Here is an 18288-nt window from a genome sequence, read left to right on the forward strand (position 1 = left end):
GATCTGCACTGCCAGAAGCTGGGCGTTCTGAAGAGAAGTGGATGATACTTCTCATCAGAACGCCCAGCTAGTAAAAGTAGTAAACACGCCCCGATGTACACACATAATACACGCCCAGTTGTACTTTTACTTTTCAACACGCCCAGTTGTACTTTTGCAAGCCTCATTTGCATAAATACGAAAATGGTCATAACTTGGCCAAAAATGCTCGTTTTTTAAAAATAAAAACGTTACTGTAATCTACATTGCAGCGCCTATCTGCTGCAATAGCAGATAGGGGTTGCAAAATCTGGTGACAGAGCCTCTTTAAGTGTCGCTAAATACAGCCCGGCGGCTCAGTTGGCAGTGTTTGGCAGACACACAAATGTCAAGCAGCCTCTTTTTAGATAGTGCCACAGAGCCCTCTATAGATAATGCCACAGTGCCTTCTGTAGATACTGCCACAGTGCCCTCTGTAGATACTGCCACAGTGCCCTCTGTAGATACTGCCACACACCCCTAGATAATGCCACAGTGTCCTCTGTCGATACTGCCACACACCCACCCGTAGATACTGCCACAGTGCCCTCTGTAGAGGCTGCGTCAGAGCCCTCTGTAGAGGCTGCCACAGTGCCCTCTGTAGAGGCTGCCACAGTCCCATCTGCAGATGCTGCCACAGTGTCCTCTGCAGATGCTGCCACACACACCCCTTATAGATAGTGACACACACACTCCCAATACATAGCTCCATTGGGGCTCCCTCTAGCAGTGGAATCCCAGCCAGAGCATTGCCGACGCTTTGGCCAGGGATTCCTCTGCTGGTGGAGCCCATGACGTCACTGTCCATACACAGTGACGTCAGGGGATCCTCCTGGACCGGAATGTGGTATCAGGGGCAACCACACAGCCGATGACCCAGAGCGGAGCACTAGTATAGGCTCTGCTCCGGAACTCTGGGGAAGCCACTGACATCAGTGTCCATATAGGGACAGTGATGTCAAGGGCTTGCCAAGAGAAGAGTCCTGGAGCAGATATGCTTCCAGCACTCTGCCTGGTACTCCAGCTCTGCTCCTGACATCACTGTTCATATATGGACCGAGATGTCAGGGGCAACCCCAGATATGTATGTCCCGGGCAGAGCGCTAGTAGCGCTCCTACTCTGACTCCAGTTGTGCTCCTGACATCACTGTCCAGCTCTGTGAAAGCCCTAAATATCGCTGTCCATATGTGGACACCGATATGAGGGGATTCCACAGAGTCCCAGAGAAGAGCCAAGACTAGCGCTTTGCCCGGGACTCCGGCTCTGGGGAAGCCCCAGACATTGCGTGTCCATAAATGGACAGCGATGTCAGGGGATTCCACAGTCTTGAAGCAGAGCCTATACTAGCACTCTGCCTGGGACTCCGCTCTAGGGAAGACCCTGACAACACTGTCCATATATGGACAGCGATGTCAGGGAATGCCACAGAGTCCCGGAGCAGAGCCTATACTAGCAGCTCTGTGTCCTGCGGGCCGCAGATGATAGCCTCAGAGGCTGCATGCGGCCCGCGTGTTTGAGACCCCTGGTATAAGCCATGTGTGATTTAATTTTAGCCGTTTAAACTCAGGGGTAGCTAAAGGCTCATGGGCCCCGATGCAAAGGTTCTTCTTGGCCCCCCCTAAAACTTCTCATGGCCGACGACCCGCAGCTTTCAGCTGCATCGCTGGGTCTCCTAGTTGACCCTACGATGCAGCACTAGCAGCTAGAGGCGTCGCTAAGGTCTTGAAACGTCAGGGCAAATAGCGCTAATACGTATATCCCCCAAAAAAATGTGTGTGCGTGTATGTATATGTGTATATAGGAGACATCATATCTATAGCACTACGACTCTATAACTATGGATAGGATAAGATACAGTGGCTTATCAGACTTTATCACATATGATTGAATTAGATACAGTGGCTCAGCAGACAGTATCACACATGATAAAATTAGATATAAAGCCCAGACGCAGTATCACAAGATAGGATTAAATATAAGGCACAGCAGACAGAATCACACATGATAGGATTAGATACAGTGGCTCAGCAGACAGTATCACACATGATAGGATTAGATACAGTGGCTCAGAAGACAGTATCACACATTGGATACTATAGGATTAGATCTAGGGCCCAACTCGATGATGTTGAGGCTCCAGCGCTGGACCCAGGAAAGGTAAGTATAAGAATTGTTTTGCTTTTTTATGTGTTACTAATTATTTTTGTGTGTTTGTGTTTTTTTACAAGTTGTGATGTTGGACTACTTAGGATTCGAGGACTACTTCGATAAAGGCGTTTTTTTTTTCTCAATAAAATGGATAACGAGTGTTGTGTGTGGGATTTTTATTTCAAGAAAATAATTTTTATGTTCTTGTATTTTTCTAAACTTTATTACTACCGCCTTAGTAATGGCCGCTGGCTGATTGACAACGTCCATTACTAAGGTGGTGCTTAATGTTAGACATGAAGAGGCTAACACTAACGGTACCCACCGCCACCAGGGGTACTGGGAATAACCCGGTACGATCCATCTGTAGTGATGGAGGGGCACTGGCGCGGCCACAGGCAGGGCTTAACAGAGGCAGACTGAAGGCAGTCCTGGGGGCCTTCATTAGGCCCCTAGGCTGTTACGACAACCATAGTCACCCACGATCACGTCGGGAAGGGGTGATGAGCTGTCGGAGGGGGGCGCCCCCCTTCTTCTGACGCCTTAGATGCTGCGGTTGCGATTGACCGCAGCATTTGAGGCGTTAAACAGGCAGGAACAGCGCGATCACTGTTCCTGGCCGTTATTCCCGGGTGTCGGCTGTAAAACACAGTCGACAACCACATCGTATGGAGCGAGCTCAGCGAGTAAGCGCGCTCCATAATTCTCCCCCTGCACCAGGATGTACCGCTACGTCCTGGTGTGTAAAGGGGTCAACCTTACAAACTAAATTTCTATTTATAAATAAATCTATAGTATATAACTACGATCTTAGTCACCAAGTTTCCAATGCAAGATAAGTTAATTGAGCAATGTCTACTAGTCATGAGGATCCCTTAAGAAACCATCTATATTGTGTGGGCAACATATACAGTATATCAGACAAAACTAGTGTGTAACACACTGTTTACGCTTACCAATCTTGTGCTTCAAGCCACTGTGCCAGGTACTGACGTATCTCCATGGGGAAGCTGTCATCATATAATTGGTGAACTTGTTCCAAAAATTTGGTATCAATTTGCTGCAATTCATACCACTGAGCCATCCTGAAAATGTATGACATAAGACATAGCATTTATAAAATAGAATTTTAATAGCTAGTGTAGTAAAATTATACCACCTACTGTAAAAAAGGGCAAAAATGACAAAGATAGGGCATTTAGAAAATACAAATCAGATGGTTTAACTCTAGCCTTTGAAAATTACAAAGAGCTTAATAAAATCTGTACAAAATAAGTTATTAAATCAGCAAAAATACAAAATGAAAGGCAGGTGGTCAAAGACAGCAAAACAAATCCCCAAAAATTATTTGATTTAAGTATATAAGTGGAAAAAAAAAAAAGTTCAAAACATGTAGGACCTCTAAATAGTAGCAATAGGGAGTGTCAAGGAATCACTACTTGAGCAATTCCCCAGAGTACAAGTTTATGGAATTGCTATACAAGCAGTTCCACAAAGGCAGCTGGAGACTGTCCGGATCAAGCGTACAGGTAAATCCGCTACCTCAAGTCCATCACCACTCTGGTCAGCAGAGTCTAAGGCTACTCTACGGTCTTCACCAGTGTCCGTTGCAAGGCAGGTTGGATTTGACTGCATAGAACCCAGGTTGCTTTTACACAATAAGGCGTTGGACAGGAGATGCACCTCTAGGAAATACCAGAACGGATAACCAGACAAGCCAGAGGGGTAATCAACAAACAGAGATAAAAACCAGGAGATACTAAAAATCCAAATCGCAAAACAGAAAAATACCAGGGGTTGCAGAGGTCAAAACCAGCCGAGAGCAGAATGTCCAAATCAGTGAGCAGAGGGTATATTCAAAGACAATGTCGAATTCCAATTCAAAGAGTTCAAATAGTCAATTCAGGGTGTAACCAGGAGTTTGATCAGACACATGTGTACACAAGAAAATCACAAGCAACAATGAGAAAACTGATCAGATTCAAATACCCCACTCTTGGTCCTGATCGGTTGCAGACAGAGAAATGAGATTGGCTCTGCATCTCAAACCAGGGCCACCCAGAAGCTTGTTATGACAAGCTGAAACTGACGGACGTTTCTTAACAGGGAGTTGGTCACTGGGGAACAAGGGAAGGCAGAGATAATGGATTATTTAGCTGTATATACAATAGAAGAAAGAATAGCTGATGAGAAAGGTTACACTTAACAGAAAGGTAGAACATACAGGACCTGTCTCTTTTTTCAACCTATGTAACTATGTAGCTGGTGCCAGTGCCGTTAATACATTAAATTATTAAACTTCATTGGCAGAATGTAGATATGGTCCAAGCGAAGTTAATTAAAATAACTGTGAACAATGCACCGGGACCAGATGGGTTACACACAAAAGTTCTTAAATAACTTAGTTCAGTTATTTCTCTCCCCCTGTTTATAATACTTAGAGATTCTCCAGTGACTATTGTGACTAATATAGTGCAAAGGGATGGCACATGGCAAATGTGGTGTCCATTTAAAAAAAAAAAGGCTCTAGGTCTTCCACAGGTAATTATAGAACAGTAAGCATAACAACCATCAAGGGAAAAATGTTTGAGGGACTCTTAACCCCTTAACGCTCAGCGGCGTAATAATCCGTCGTGCTAAGTGTATCGTTAGCGCTCAGCGACGGACTATTACGTCGCGGGAGTAACGGCCATTTCGACCGTCCTCCCGATACATACAGGAGCTGTGACAGCTGCTGTCTCGTACAGCAGCTGCCGCAGCTCCTACAGCAGGGACCAATCGCGGTGTCCCCGGTGATTAACCCCTTAAAAGCTGTGTTCAATAGTCATCACGGCTTTTAAGGGGTTAAGCTACCATCGCCAGCCTGCTACACGATAGCGGCTGGCGATGGTGACTATGGCAACCGGACACCAAACAATGGCGTCCGGCTATGCCATCGACGGAAGTCTAGTGGGTCCTGACGAAGTCAGGACCCACTATGCTTGCTGTCAGTGAGTAGCTGACAGCTCTAATACACTGCACTACGCATGTAGTGCAGTGTATTAGAATAGCGATCAGGGCCTCCTGCCCTCAAGTCCACTAGTAGGCACTAGTGGGACAAAGTAATAAAGTAAAAAAAAAAGATGTGTAAAAATAAGAAAATCAAAGTTTTAAAAGTAATAAAAGTAAAAATCCCCCCTTTTTCCTTATCAGTCATTTATTATTAATAAAAATATATAAACAAATAAGTAAACTATACATAATTAATATCGCCGCGTCCGTAACGGCCTGAACTACAAAATTATTTCGTTATTTATCCCGCGCGGTGAACACCCTAAAAGAAAATAATAATAAACCGTACCAGAATCACAATTGTTTGGTCACTTCACCTCCCAAAAAATGGAATAAAAAGAGATCAAAAAGTCGCAGGTACCTAAAAATTGTGCTGATCGAAACTACAGTTCGTTACGCAAAAAATAAGTCCTCGCACGTCTATATTGATGGAAAAATAAAAAAGTTATGGCTCTAAGAATAAGGTAACACAAAAAGTTAATGATTTTTTTCAAAATTAATTTTATTGTACAAACGCCATAAGACATAAAAAAAACTATAAACATGTGGTATCGCCGTAATCGTATCGCACTCGCAGAATAAAGTGAATATGTCATTTATAGCGCACGGTGAACGCTGTAAAAAAAATAGAATAAAAAAACTATAGTAGAATTGCGGTTTTTTAGTCACCACTCCACTTAAAAATAGAATAAAAACTGATCAAAAAGTCACATGTACCCCATGAAAACTGCAATGAATTCCTCAAGGGGTCTAGTTTCCAAAATGGGGTCACTTTTGGGGGGTTTCCACTGTTTTGGCACCACAAGACCTCTTAAACCGGACATGGTGGCTAATAAAAAGGAGGGCTCAAAATCCACTAGGTGCTCCTTTGCTTCGGAGGCTGGTGCTTCAGTCCATTATCACACTAGGGCCACATGTGGGATATTTCTCAAAACTGTAGAATCTGGGCAATAAGTATTGATTGCGTTTCTCTAATAAAACCTTTTGTGTTATAAAAAAAATTGTATAAAGAGGATTTTCTGACAAAAAAAAAAATGTAGATTTCACCTCTACTTTGCTATAAATTCCTGTCAAACACATAAAGGGTTCATAAACTTTCTATATGCTGTTGTGAATACTTTGAGGGGTCTAGTTTCTAAAATGGGGTGTTTCATAGGGATTTCTAATATATAGGTCCCTCAAAGCAACTTCAGAACTATTTAGAGAGTCTCTCATGAGTGGTATAGTGCCAAGGGACTGGCGCAGGGCAAATGTGGTGCCTATTTTCAAAAAGGGCTCTAGGTCTTCGCCGGGTAATTATAGACCAGTAAGCTTAACATCAATTGTGGGGAAAATGTTTGAGGGGCTATTGAGGGACTATATACAGAATTATGTGACAATAAATAGTATTATAAGTGACAGCCAGCATGGTTTTACAAAGGACAGAAGCTGTCAAACCAACCTGATTTGTTTTTATGAAGAGGTAAGCAGAAGCCTAGACAGATATGGATGTGGATATAGTGTTTTTGGACTTTGCAAAGGCATTTGACACTGTCCCTCATAGACATCTAATGGGTAAATTAAGGACTATAGGTTAAGAAAGTATAGTTTGTAATTGGATTGAGAATTGGCTCAAGGACCGTATATAGAGAGTTGTGGTCAATGATTCCTACTCTGAATGGTCCCCAGTTATAAGTGGTGTACCCCAGGGTTCAGTGCTGGGACCACTATTATTCAACTTATTTATTAATGATATAGAGGATGGGATTAATAGCACTATTTCTATTTTTGCAGATGACACCAAGCTATGCAATATAGTTCAGACTATGGAAGATGTTTGTGAATTGCAGGCAGATTTAAACAAACTAAGAGTTTGGGCGTCCACTTGGCAAATGAAGTTTAATGTAGATAAATGTAAAGTTATGCATCTGGGTACGAAAAACCTGCAAGCATCATATGTCCTAGGGGGAGCTACACTGGGGGAGTCAATTGTTGAGAAGGATCTGGGTGTACTTGTAAATCATAAACTAAATTTCAGCATGCAGTGTCAATCAGCTGCTTCAAAGGCCAGCAAAATATTGTCGTGTATCAAAAGAGGCATGGACTTGCGGGACAGGGATGTAATATTACCACTTTACAAAGCATTAGTGAGGCCTCATCTAGAATATGCAGTCCAGTTCTGGGCTCCAGTTCATAGAAAGGATGCCCTGGAGTTGGAAAAAATACAAAGAAGAGCAACAAAGCTAATAAGGGGCATGGAGAATCTAAGTTATGAGGAAAGATTAAAAGAACTAAACCTATTTAGCCTTGAGAAAAGACGACTAAGGGGGGACATGATTAACTTATATAAATATATGAATGGCGCATACAAAAAATATGGTGAAATCCTGTTCCATGTAAAACCCGCTCAAAAAACAAGGGGGCACTCCCTCCGTCTGGAGAAAAAAAGGTTCAACCTGCAGAGGCGACAAGCCTTCTTTACTGTGAGAACTGTGAATCTATGGAATAGCCTACCGCAGGAGCTGGTCGCAGCAGGGACAGTAGATGGCTTTAAAAAAGGCTTAGATAATTTCATAGAACAAAAAAATATTAACTGCTATGTGTAGAAATGTTTTACTTCCCCTTTCCCATCCCACTTCCCCTTTCCCATCCCTTGGTTGAACTTGATGGACATGTGTCTTTTTTCAACCGTACAAACTATGTAACTATGTAACTATGTAACTGGAACCTAAAAAAATAAATAAATTAGGCAATACTTCGCTTCTTACATTATACTGATAATGAGCCGTGCCCACCCCGAGATGACCCCAGTTTTGACTGTTTGTACGAACGGAGACCCCTATTAGACCGTTTCAGTGCCCGGTTTTCCCAAGCATTCATCCCCGAGAAGTGTATTTCTATTGATGAGTCCTTGGTAGATTTTAAAGGGAGGGTTCAATTCCGCGAGTACCTGTCGGGTAAGAGGGCATGGTATGGTGTGAAGATGTATAAGCTGTGCGAGAGTGCATCAGGGTATACCTACAAATTTAGGATATATAAAGGGAAGGACACCAGTATTCAACCCCCAGAATGCCCCCCCTTACTGTGAGTTAATGCAAAAATTGTGTGGGATTTGGTGGCACCCACTGCTGGACCAGGGTTACCACCTCTACCTGGATAATTTTTACACCAGCGTCCTACTCTTAACTGCCTCTACCTGGATAATTTTTATACCAGCGTCCCACTCTTCAACTGCCTCGCTTCCAGAAGTACTGCGGCATGCGGCACTGCTAGAAGAAATCTGAGAGGCCTACCTAAGACTCTGCTTGGGCAAACACTCAGAAGGGGTGAGAGCAGGGCACAATCCAGCAGCAACATGTTGTGTGTCAAGTACAAGGACAAGAGAGATGTCACACCAGTACCCATGTACCAGTACGAGGTACCAGTAAAGACATCCCCAAACCAGACTGCATCCTGGTCTACAATAGGTACATGGGAGGGGTGGACTTGTCAGCTCAAGTCCTAAAGCCCTACAGCGCCATGCGGTGTGGTATAAGAAGCTGGCCGTGCACATCTTACAGATGGCTTTGTACAATGTGTACGTGCTACGTCGATGTACAGGCCAGACAGGAACTTTCCTGGAATTTCAAGAGGTGATTATCAAGAACCTAATCTTTAGGGACCAGGAAGGTGGACACCCAGTACTTCTGGAAGCAGGGCCACACGCATCGTACCATGACAACACTTTCCAGGAGAAGTTCCCCAAACTGGCAAGAAGGCAAAAAGTCAAAAGAGGTGCAAAGTCTGCTATAAGAGGGGGATAAGGGAGGACACAATATATCAATGTGACGTGTGTCCCGAAAAACCAAAGCTCTGTATGAGTGTTTTAAAATTTATCATACATCCCTTGGTTTATAATTTACCCCAATTTTACTTACCCTGATGTACTCCGCACAGCTTATCCCCCTCATCTTTCCCTTCTGAGCCCTGCTGTGTGCCCAGGCAGCTGATAACAGCCACATGTAGGGTTTTGCTGTACCCGTGAGAAATAACATTACAGTTTATGGAGTGTATGTCTCCGGTCAAAATGCTCACTACACCTCTAGATGAATGCATTAAGGGTGTAGTTTTTAAAACGGGGTCACTTCTTTCGAGTTTCAACTGTACTGGTACATCAGGGGCGTCTGCATACATGACTTCGCACCAGAAAATCCCCAGTAGGCCAAATGGTGGTCCTTTCGTTCTGAGCCCTCCCATGGACCCAAACGGCAGTTTATGACCACAAATAGAGTATGTGGGCAACCTTGACGCGCGTTTAATTGACCTGCAACTTCATCAGGAGGTAATGTAATTAAAAGAGGGGTTTATTTAATGGGAGAGGAGCCAGATCCATCACCTGAACATGAACGAAATCGGCGCGAATCCACCATGACATGTCATAATGGCGACAGAAGTTACCATGACGACGCGTCTACACGGCGCTCCGGCAAAACAGCTGGCCCAAACGCGTCTGTGGACACATGTAGAGGAATTTAAATATGAAAAGGGAAGTATAAATGAAAAGGACAGGCAGATATGCTATACATATATTGCATATAAACAGGAATAATACAGACAGTGTCACTGTCTGTGGGTATGTGGACCCACTAGGCCGCACCGCCGTAGCGGGGAGGCAGATGGCCAAACAACAGAGCACCTAAGCAATACAAAGTCCCACACTAGGGTACCTGAATAGTCCAGACAGTGGCCAAAGCTTAAGCACGGATGGAAGTGGGTGAAGCAGGTTACGCCAGACGTGGCAAATGATACTGGACGTGGCAAAAGACACTGGACGTGGTAGACGACACTGGACGTGGCAGACAACAGCAGATGCAATAGGACACGACTCCAACAGTAACAGGCTCAGGAAAAAAGAACACAGCTTGGATATAGGCTACAGGTAACAGGGCACGGGTAACAACAGGAACAGGATAAAACTAAGGGACCATTTGCAAGACTGACATGGGAAGACTAACAACGCTCAGGCAATGAGCAAAGGGGCAGGGCCCTTCTTATAGGCTAGGAAAGCATGGGCCAGTTGATGATGATATCCCATGTGCGCGCTGGCGCTTTAAGGCCACCACGAGTGTGCGTGTGCAACCTACTTGACACTGCAGACCGGAGCGGAAGTGAGCGCTGGGAAGGAGATGCGAGCCAGCGCTCACAGCTCCATGGCTGCGGCTTCCGGGGTGAGTAAACCCGACGGTCCGCGGCCATGGACGCTACCGCCCCCTTCTCATGGGGCCAGAGCGAGAGAGGAACTTCTTGATGAGAGCAGGGGCACCGAGGTTCTCTTCCGGCTCCCAGAACCTCTCCTCAGGACAAAACCCTCTCCAGTCCACCAAATAGAAAGTCCTTCGTCCTACCCTTTTGCAGTCCAGGATCTCCCTCACCTCAAACACATCAGATGAACCGCTGGGAGCAACTGCGGGACTGGAAGACTTACTTACTGTAGCGGTTCAGCACCACTGATTTCAGGAAGGACACATGAAAGGAGTTGGGGATTCTGATGGTAGGAGGCAACCGAAGTTTATAGAAGACGGGGTTTATCTGTTGCAATATCTCAAAAGGTCCGAGGAACCTGGGAGCAAACTTGTATGAGGGCACCTTTAAACGAATGTTCCGTGAAGACAGCCAGACTTTGGTACCTGGAAGATACTGAGGCGGCTCTCTTCTTTTTATATCCGCTTTTCGCTTCATGCAATGGACTGGCAGCAAAATAGAGGACCGGGTCTGTTGCCAGATTTGCAGAAAGTCCCTAAATGCAGAGTCAGCAGCGGGTACCTGAGATGTAGTAGACACAGGAAGAGGGATTCTAGGATGTTGACTGTACACAATGTAGAATGGTGTGGAAGTGGTGGACTCACTTGTGTGGTTGTTATACGAGAACTCTGCCCATGGAAAAAGCTGTACCCAGTTATCATGCTGCAAGGAGATGAAGAGGCGGACATAATTCTCCATGATCTGGTTAATCCTCTCGACTTGCCCATTGGACTGGGGGTGATAGGCTGAGGAAAAGTCCAATCTCACATCCAGGAGCTTACAGAGGTCTCTCCAGAATTTTGAGGTAAATTGAACCCCCTGATCGGACACGATGTGAAGGGGCAAGCCATGCAAGCGGAAGATGTGCTAAATGAAAAGACCCACCAGTCGGGGAGCAGAAGGTAGGGCGGTCAGCGGGATAAAATGTTCCATCTTCGAAAACTCGTCCATCACCACCCAGACAGTGTTGCATCCTGCTGAGGGAGGAAGCTCTATGACAAAGTCCATCGCAATGTGCTGCCAGGAGACATTGGGTACAGGCAGAGGTTGGAGCAGGCCGGCAGGCTTGGAGTGAGCAACCTTATTAGAAGCACACACCGTGAGGGAAAAACAAAGTCCACAACATTTTTGGGTAGCGTGGGCCACCAGAAGTGACGAGTAATCAGGTCTCTGGTCTTACGAACACCAGCGTGTCCCGCCAGTTTAGAACTGTGTCCCCAGAAGAGAATTCTTCTCCTGTCTGCCAACCGAAAAAAGTCCTCCCCGGAGAGATGTCTCTAACTTGCAAAGGATTGGCAGTGACAATACAGGGCGGGTGTATGAAACTTTGAAGGGACTCCACCGTGTCATCCATCTCAAATTGAACTAGGAGAGAGTAAAAGAGACACGGCGCCACATAGTGAAAATAAAAGCAGGATAAAAAATTGAGCTACTTATATAATATAAAAGTGCTCACCTTGGGTTGTAGACACTGGCAGGTGTCACAACAGGGGGAGAAATGTGTATAAAAAGCTGCTGCCGGGTCCGTAACACAACAAAACGGAGTTTGCTGTCAGGTAACAGTAAAAGAGTAGAAAAAATGGACCAAAAGGCGCTGCTAATAAATGGCAAGTCTAGGTAACTCAAAGCATTAAATAATATTTATCAACAGTGGACAGGCTACGCGTTTCAACACTGGACCGGCGTCTTCATCAGATCAATACTGACAGTGCGATTTACAAAGGTTTAAATACGGATAAAATGAATAACAATTAGAAGTCAATCAGAAAAAATAACCGCCAAAAAACGGGTCAAAAGTCAAGTGTCAAAAGTCAGGTGTAAATCTTTGCATTACGGCATAAAACCACAGTACCGCAGAATCAATTAATAACAATAAAAAGCTATTTCAAAATAGCTAAACATACTGATAGCAGAGAGTAAAAAACACATATGAGGACATGAGTAAAAAAACAGATAACAAACACAGAAGTCGATAATTCGATAGGGATAACGATGTTAATGTTTAGGGAATAGTTACGTAAATACAATAAGTGTACTCACCCAAAGGATGGCAGGGGAGAGCAGGAATAAACAATACTAGTCAAAAAAACGTGTCGATGTAGAATCCAGAAAAACAAGGATAAAACACAGGCAGCGCTAAAAAGCGTCCCTGGCATCTAGGCAACCAAATTAATACGGTGGCCGAGGAGGACCAAAAAGGAAAAACATGACAAGCAAGGTGGTACGCAAAAAATGGAACGAAAGAAGACTACAGGCTGATATTAACGGGAAACAGATGAAAGGGGATAAAATCAAATAGGTGAGTAATTAGAATTCATTAAACTTAACCCCTTAACGCCGAAGAACGGATATATCCGTCCTCAGCAGCTGCTAGTTCACTCAGGAGGACGGATAAATCCGTCCTGTGATGGCGCAGGTACTGCCACTGTACCCACGCGATCAGCGGCAGGAGAACGGCTGTTATACACAGCCTGGCTCCTGCCGCAACTGCCGGAATCGAAGCGCGCTCCGATTCCGGCAGTTTAACCCATTAAATGCCGCCGACAATAGTGACAGCGGCATCTAATGTGTTTGACAGAGGGAGGGAGCTACCTCTGTCACCCCATCGGCGCTCCCGCAAAGAAATCGCGTGTCACCGTCGGGTTTCCATGGCAGCCGGGGGTCTAAAAAAGGCATGACCTAATAGATTGCTTGTCCGTTTTACACTGACAGGCAATAATGCTTTGGTATACTAAGTATACCAAAGCATTATATATGCGATCAACAGATCGCATAGTGAAGTCCCCTGGTGGGACTAAAAAAAAAAAATGTAAATCAGTAAAATAAAGTTTGTGAAAAAAAAATAACAAAAATTAGTGCAAATCAAATAAAACTACTTTTTTGCACAAAAAGTGGTTTTATTTAGTAAAAGTGTCAAAACAAATAACACATACACATATATGGTATCCCCGCGATCGTAACAACTTGAACAATAAAATGAACACATTAATTAAACCGCCGGATAAACGGCGTCCAAAAAAACCGCAAAAAACAACGTCAAAATTCTCTCTTTTCTCCCATTCCCCCATAAAAAATTAATCTATAAGTCCTATGTACCCCAAAATAGTACTAATGAAAATGACACATTGGCCCGCAAAAATCAAGCCCACATATGGCCACATTGACAGAAAAATTAAAAAATTACGTCTCTTGGAATGCGGCGATGCAAAAACAAGTACTTTTTTTCTAAAAGGCTTTTTATTGTGCAAACGTAGGAAAACATATAAAACCTTTACATATTTGGTATCCCCGTAATCGAGCCGACCTATATAATAAAGTTAACATGTTATTTACGCTGCATAGTAAACGGCGTAAATTTATACCGTGAAAATCAATGCTGGAATAGCGGCTTATTTTCAATTCTCTCCTAAAATAAAGTTAATAAAAGTTAATCAATATGTTATAAGCATCTAAAAATGGTACAATTACAAAATACAACTCGTCCCGCAAAAAACAAGCCCTTATACGGCTATGTCGACGGAATAAAAAAAAAGTTACGACTCTTGGAATGCGACCGTGAAAAAACAAAAAATAATCCTTGGTCATTAACGTGCAAAATGGCCTGGTCATTAAGGGGTTAAATTAAAACTAATGTCTGAAGGAGTCCAAAAGTTATGTGTATGAACGTAACAAAAATGAGAATGGTAGTAATTCATTAATGGTCAGCACAGGGAAAAAAATACAATATTATAAGAAATTTAGAAAGGGGAAAAAAATGTATACAATCAGAAAAAATATATATATAATAATAATAATAATAATAATAAAAAGCCATGACAGTCACTATACATATGTAGATATTTCAGTAGAAAAACTCTGACAAAAAGGCCGCTTAATAGGAACCCTAGCAATAGAATCGGCAACACAAAAATAACGTTTTATGAGTAGTAGAGATCGTTAACAATCAATAGAATTCGAACAATGGCAAGAATAATAATTAAACATTTTGGCATGAATAATAATTTTAAAAAATATGTAATTTTTATTTTTTTTTTAAATACAAATTTAAAGGAACACAAGGGAAATTAATAGCAAAAAGATATAAAATATCATTATCATTATTATCATTCCAGAGTGGATTCTGTTAGATCATTCAAACCACTAGGATGCTAAGTCGCAAGCTTATAAATCCAATAATTCTCCCTTTGTTTGAGTCTAATAAATCTATTGGGTACACTACCGTTCAAAAGTTTGGGGTCACCCAGACAATTTTGTGTTTTCCATGAAAACTCACACTTATATTTATCAAATGAGTTGCAAAATGACTAGAAAATATAGTCAAGACATTGACAAGGTTAGAAATAATGATTTTTATTTGAAATAATAATTTTCTCCTTCAAACTTTGCTTTCGTCAAAGAATGCTCCATTTGCAGCAATTACAGCATTGCAGACCTTTGGCATTCTAGCTGTTAATTTGCTGAGGTAATCAGGAGAAATTTCACCCCATGCTTCCAGAAGCCCCTCCCGCAAGTTGGATTGGCTTGATGGGCACTTCTTGCGTACCATACGGTCAAGCTGCTCCCACAACAGCTCTATGGGGTTGAAATCTGGTGACTGCGCTGGCGACTCCATTACAGATAGAATACCAGCTGCCTGCTTCTTCCCTAAATAGTTCTTGCATAATTTGGAGGTGTGCTTTGGGTCATTGTCCTGTTGTACGATGAAATTGGCTCCAATCAAGCGCTGTCCGCAGGGTATGGCATGGCGTTGCAAAATGGAGTGATAGCCTTCCTTATTCAAAATCCCTTTTACCTTGTACAAATCTCCCACTTTACCAGCACCAAAGCAACCCCAGACCATCACATTACCTCCACCATGCTTGACAGATGGCGTCCGGCACTCTTCCAGCATCTTTTTAGTTGTTCTGTGTCTCACAAATGTTCTTCTGTGTGATCCAAACACCTCAAACTTCGATTTGTCTGTCCATAACACTTTTTTCCAATCTTCCTCTGTCCAATGTCTGTGTGCTTTTGCCCATATTAATCTTTTCCTTTTATTAGCCAGTCTCAGATATGGCTTTTTCTTTGCCACTCTGCCCTGAAGGCCAGCATCCCGGAGTCGCCTCTTCACTGTAGACGTTGACACTGGCGTTTTGCGGGTACTATTTAATGAAGCTGCCAGTTGAGGACCTGTGAGGCGTCTATTTCTCAAACTAGAGACTCTAATGTACTGGTCTTGTTGCTCAGTTGTGCTTCGGGGCCTCCCACTTCTCTTTCTACTCTGGTTAGAGCCTGTTTGTGCTGTCCTCTGAAGGGAGTAGTACACACCGTTGTAGGAAATCTTCAGTTTCTTGGCAATTTCTTGCATGGAATAGCCTTCATTTCTAAGAACAAGAATAGACTGTCGAGTTTCACATGAAAGCTCTCTTTTTCTAGCCATTTGGAGAGTTTAATCGAACCAACAAATGTAATGCTCCAGATTCTCAACTAGCTCAAAGGAAGGTCAGTTTTATAGCTCCTCTAAACAGCAAAACTGTTTACAGCGGTGCTAACATAATTGCACAAGGGTTTTCGAGTGTTTTCTAATCATTCATTAGCCTTCTAACACAGTTAGCAAACACAATGTACCATTAGAACACTGGAGTGATGGTTGCTGGAAATGGGCCTCTATACACCTATGTAGATATTGCATTAAAAACCAGACGTTTGCAGATAGAATAGTCATTTACCACATTAACAATGTATAGAGTGTATTTCTGATTAAATTAATGTTATCTTCCTTGAAAAAAACTGTGCTTTTCTTTCAAAAATAAGGACGTTTCTAAGTGACCCTAAATGTTTGAACGGTAGTGTATATCTACTGGGATCTGTTCTATTGGGGTAGTTTTCTAGTTTTCTTTTTGATTTAATTCTAGTCTGTCTCTTTTTTAGGTCTCCCTTCCCAGCTCACAATGCCCCCAGCTACCCCCACTTCCCACTCTCGGGATTTCCTCTTACCCTTTTTAAAAAGCCCCAAATCTCGGACCATTACAAACTTTTTTCCAAAAATACAGAAGTCATCATCAAAAAGAAAACTAGAAGTAGATACAGAGGGTGCAGAGGACCACACAAAAATACTACCACTGATTTCCAAGAAACAAAAGTTGATACAGTAAAAATTTTCAACCTGTCTAAATATACCCTCAATCCTGATGAATTAATTCTCCTATCAAAAGGTCCTTCTTTTTGTCCTACTTCATCCCCTGATGGTTTTGAATTATTTATGGACCCTAATAAATTTATGCGTAAGCTGACATTATTACGTCACTTTGAAATTTCCCCTTCTCCTATTATACTTGATTGTCCCAAACCAGATACCCCTATGCCCGTTAGAACTAATGTGCAGCCCAAATCTACATTTTACCCTCTTCACCACCGTGGTCCTGCATTGGAAACATTTTCTAATTTAGTGAGAAATGATTTTAAAATAATTGAACAACCTAATTCAGCCATAGATAATTTGACTAAGTCCCAGCGCAGGGCTTTGAAGAGCCTACAGAAAAAACAAGATATTGTAATACGCTCTGCTGACAAAGGTGGTGGCATCATTGTACAGGATAGAAACGAGTATACTAAGGAAGCTTTTAGGCTTCTTTCTGATAATTTATTTTATGTGAAATTGCCTTTTAATCCGATCCCCAATTTTGAGTTAGAATATAAATCTCTTATTGAATCAGCCTTCAGTGATAATTTACTATGTAAGAAAGAAAAAGTTTTTTTGACTGTCCCATTTCCCACAGTTCCGTTTATGTATCACCTACCCAAGATACATAAATCTTTATTGAATCCCCCAGGTCTACCCATCATTTCGGGTATAGGGTCCCTAACTAATAATCTTTCGCACTTAATTGACATCCATCTCCAGCCATTTGTCATTAAACTACCGTCTTTTCTCAAAGACTCAACACAGCTTATCAGGGAATTATATGATTTACAATTCTGTTCCAATATGTCTGATATCAGTTTTCTCACTGGAGATGTATCATCCCCATACACCAATATCCCTCATGCTCAGGGGATACAAGCTATTTCTTCCTTCCTTTCATCAGACTCTCGTTTTATAAAAACGCAGTTAAATTTGATCATAGATTGTATTGAGTTTATTTCAACGCACAATGTCTTTACTTTTGAGGAGAGTTTTTATAAACAGATTAAGGGATGTGCGATGGGGTCGCGTTTTGCACCCTCTTACGCAAACTTATACATTGGTGCATTTGAGGAAACGTACATTTTTGGTGAACATATTTTTAAGAATAATATTGTGCTTTACAAACGATACATTGACGATTTGTTTTTTATTTGGAAGGGTGATGTTTTCGCTGCCAATGCCTTTATAAAACATTTGAATAATAATACCTTCGGTCTTAGTTTCACGCATACATAATCAAATAGTACGATTGACTTTTTGGATGTAACAATAGGAAAGAATGCTAATCATTTTTCCACCAGAACCCATTTTAAAACTGTTGATGTTAACAGTTATCTGGATTTTAAAAGTGCCCATTATCCACCATGGTTAAAAAACTTTCCTTTTGGCCAGTTCAGAAGGATACGGAAAAATTGTTCGAATGATGCAGTTTTTACTAAAGAATGTGATATTTTAAAAAAATGATTTAAAGAAAAAAACTTCCCTAAGAGTTTGATCAGGGGTGCAGAATTGAGAGCAAGAGGTATGACGCAAACTGAGTGTATAAAGGCAACAGCACCGAGTATCATTAACAAAAAAACTAAACACGGTGTACATAATTGTAATTTTATTACCTCCTTCAATAATGGCAGTAAACTCATCACTT

General features: G+C 42.4%; 1 protein-coding gene across 2 annotated transcripts in view; it reads right to left on the reverse strand.

Moving 5' to 3' along the window:
• STAT1 (signal transducer and activator of transcription 1) overlaps nucleotides 1-18288 on the reverse strand; it is a 1010933-nt gene that overhangs the window by 900157 nt on the left and 92488 nt on the right. For both annotated transcript variants that reach the window (XM_075829995.1, XM_075829994.1), the window contains exon 2: nucleotides 3124-3252. In XM_075829995.1, the coding sequence (XP_075686110.1) occupies nucleotides 3124-3251 (128 nt within the window). In that variant the 5' untranslated portion in view covers nucleotide 3252. The remainder of the gene's footprint in view (nucleotides 1-3123; nucleotides 3253-18288) is intronic.

This window comes from Rhinoderma darwinii, chromosome 6 (assembly GCF_050947455.1).
Source record: "Rhinoderma darwinii isolate aRhiDar2 chromosome 6, aRhiDar2.hap1, whole genome shotgun sequence".
NCBI classification, from domain to species: domain Eukaryota; kingdom Metazoa; phylum Chordata; class Amphibia; order Anura; family Rhinodermatidae; genus Rhinoderma; species Rhinoderma darwinii.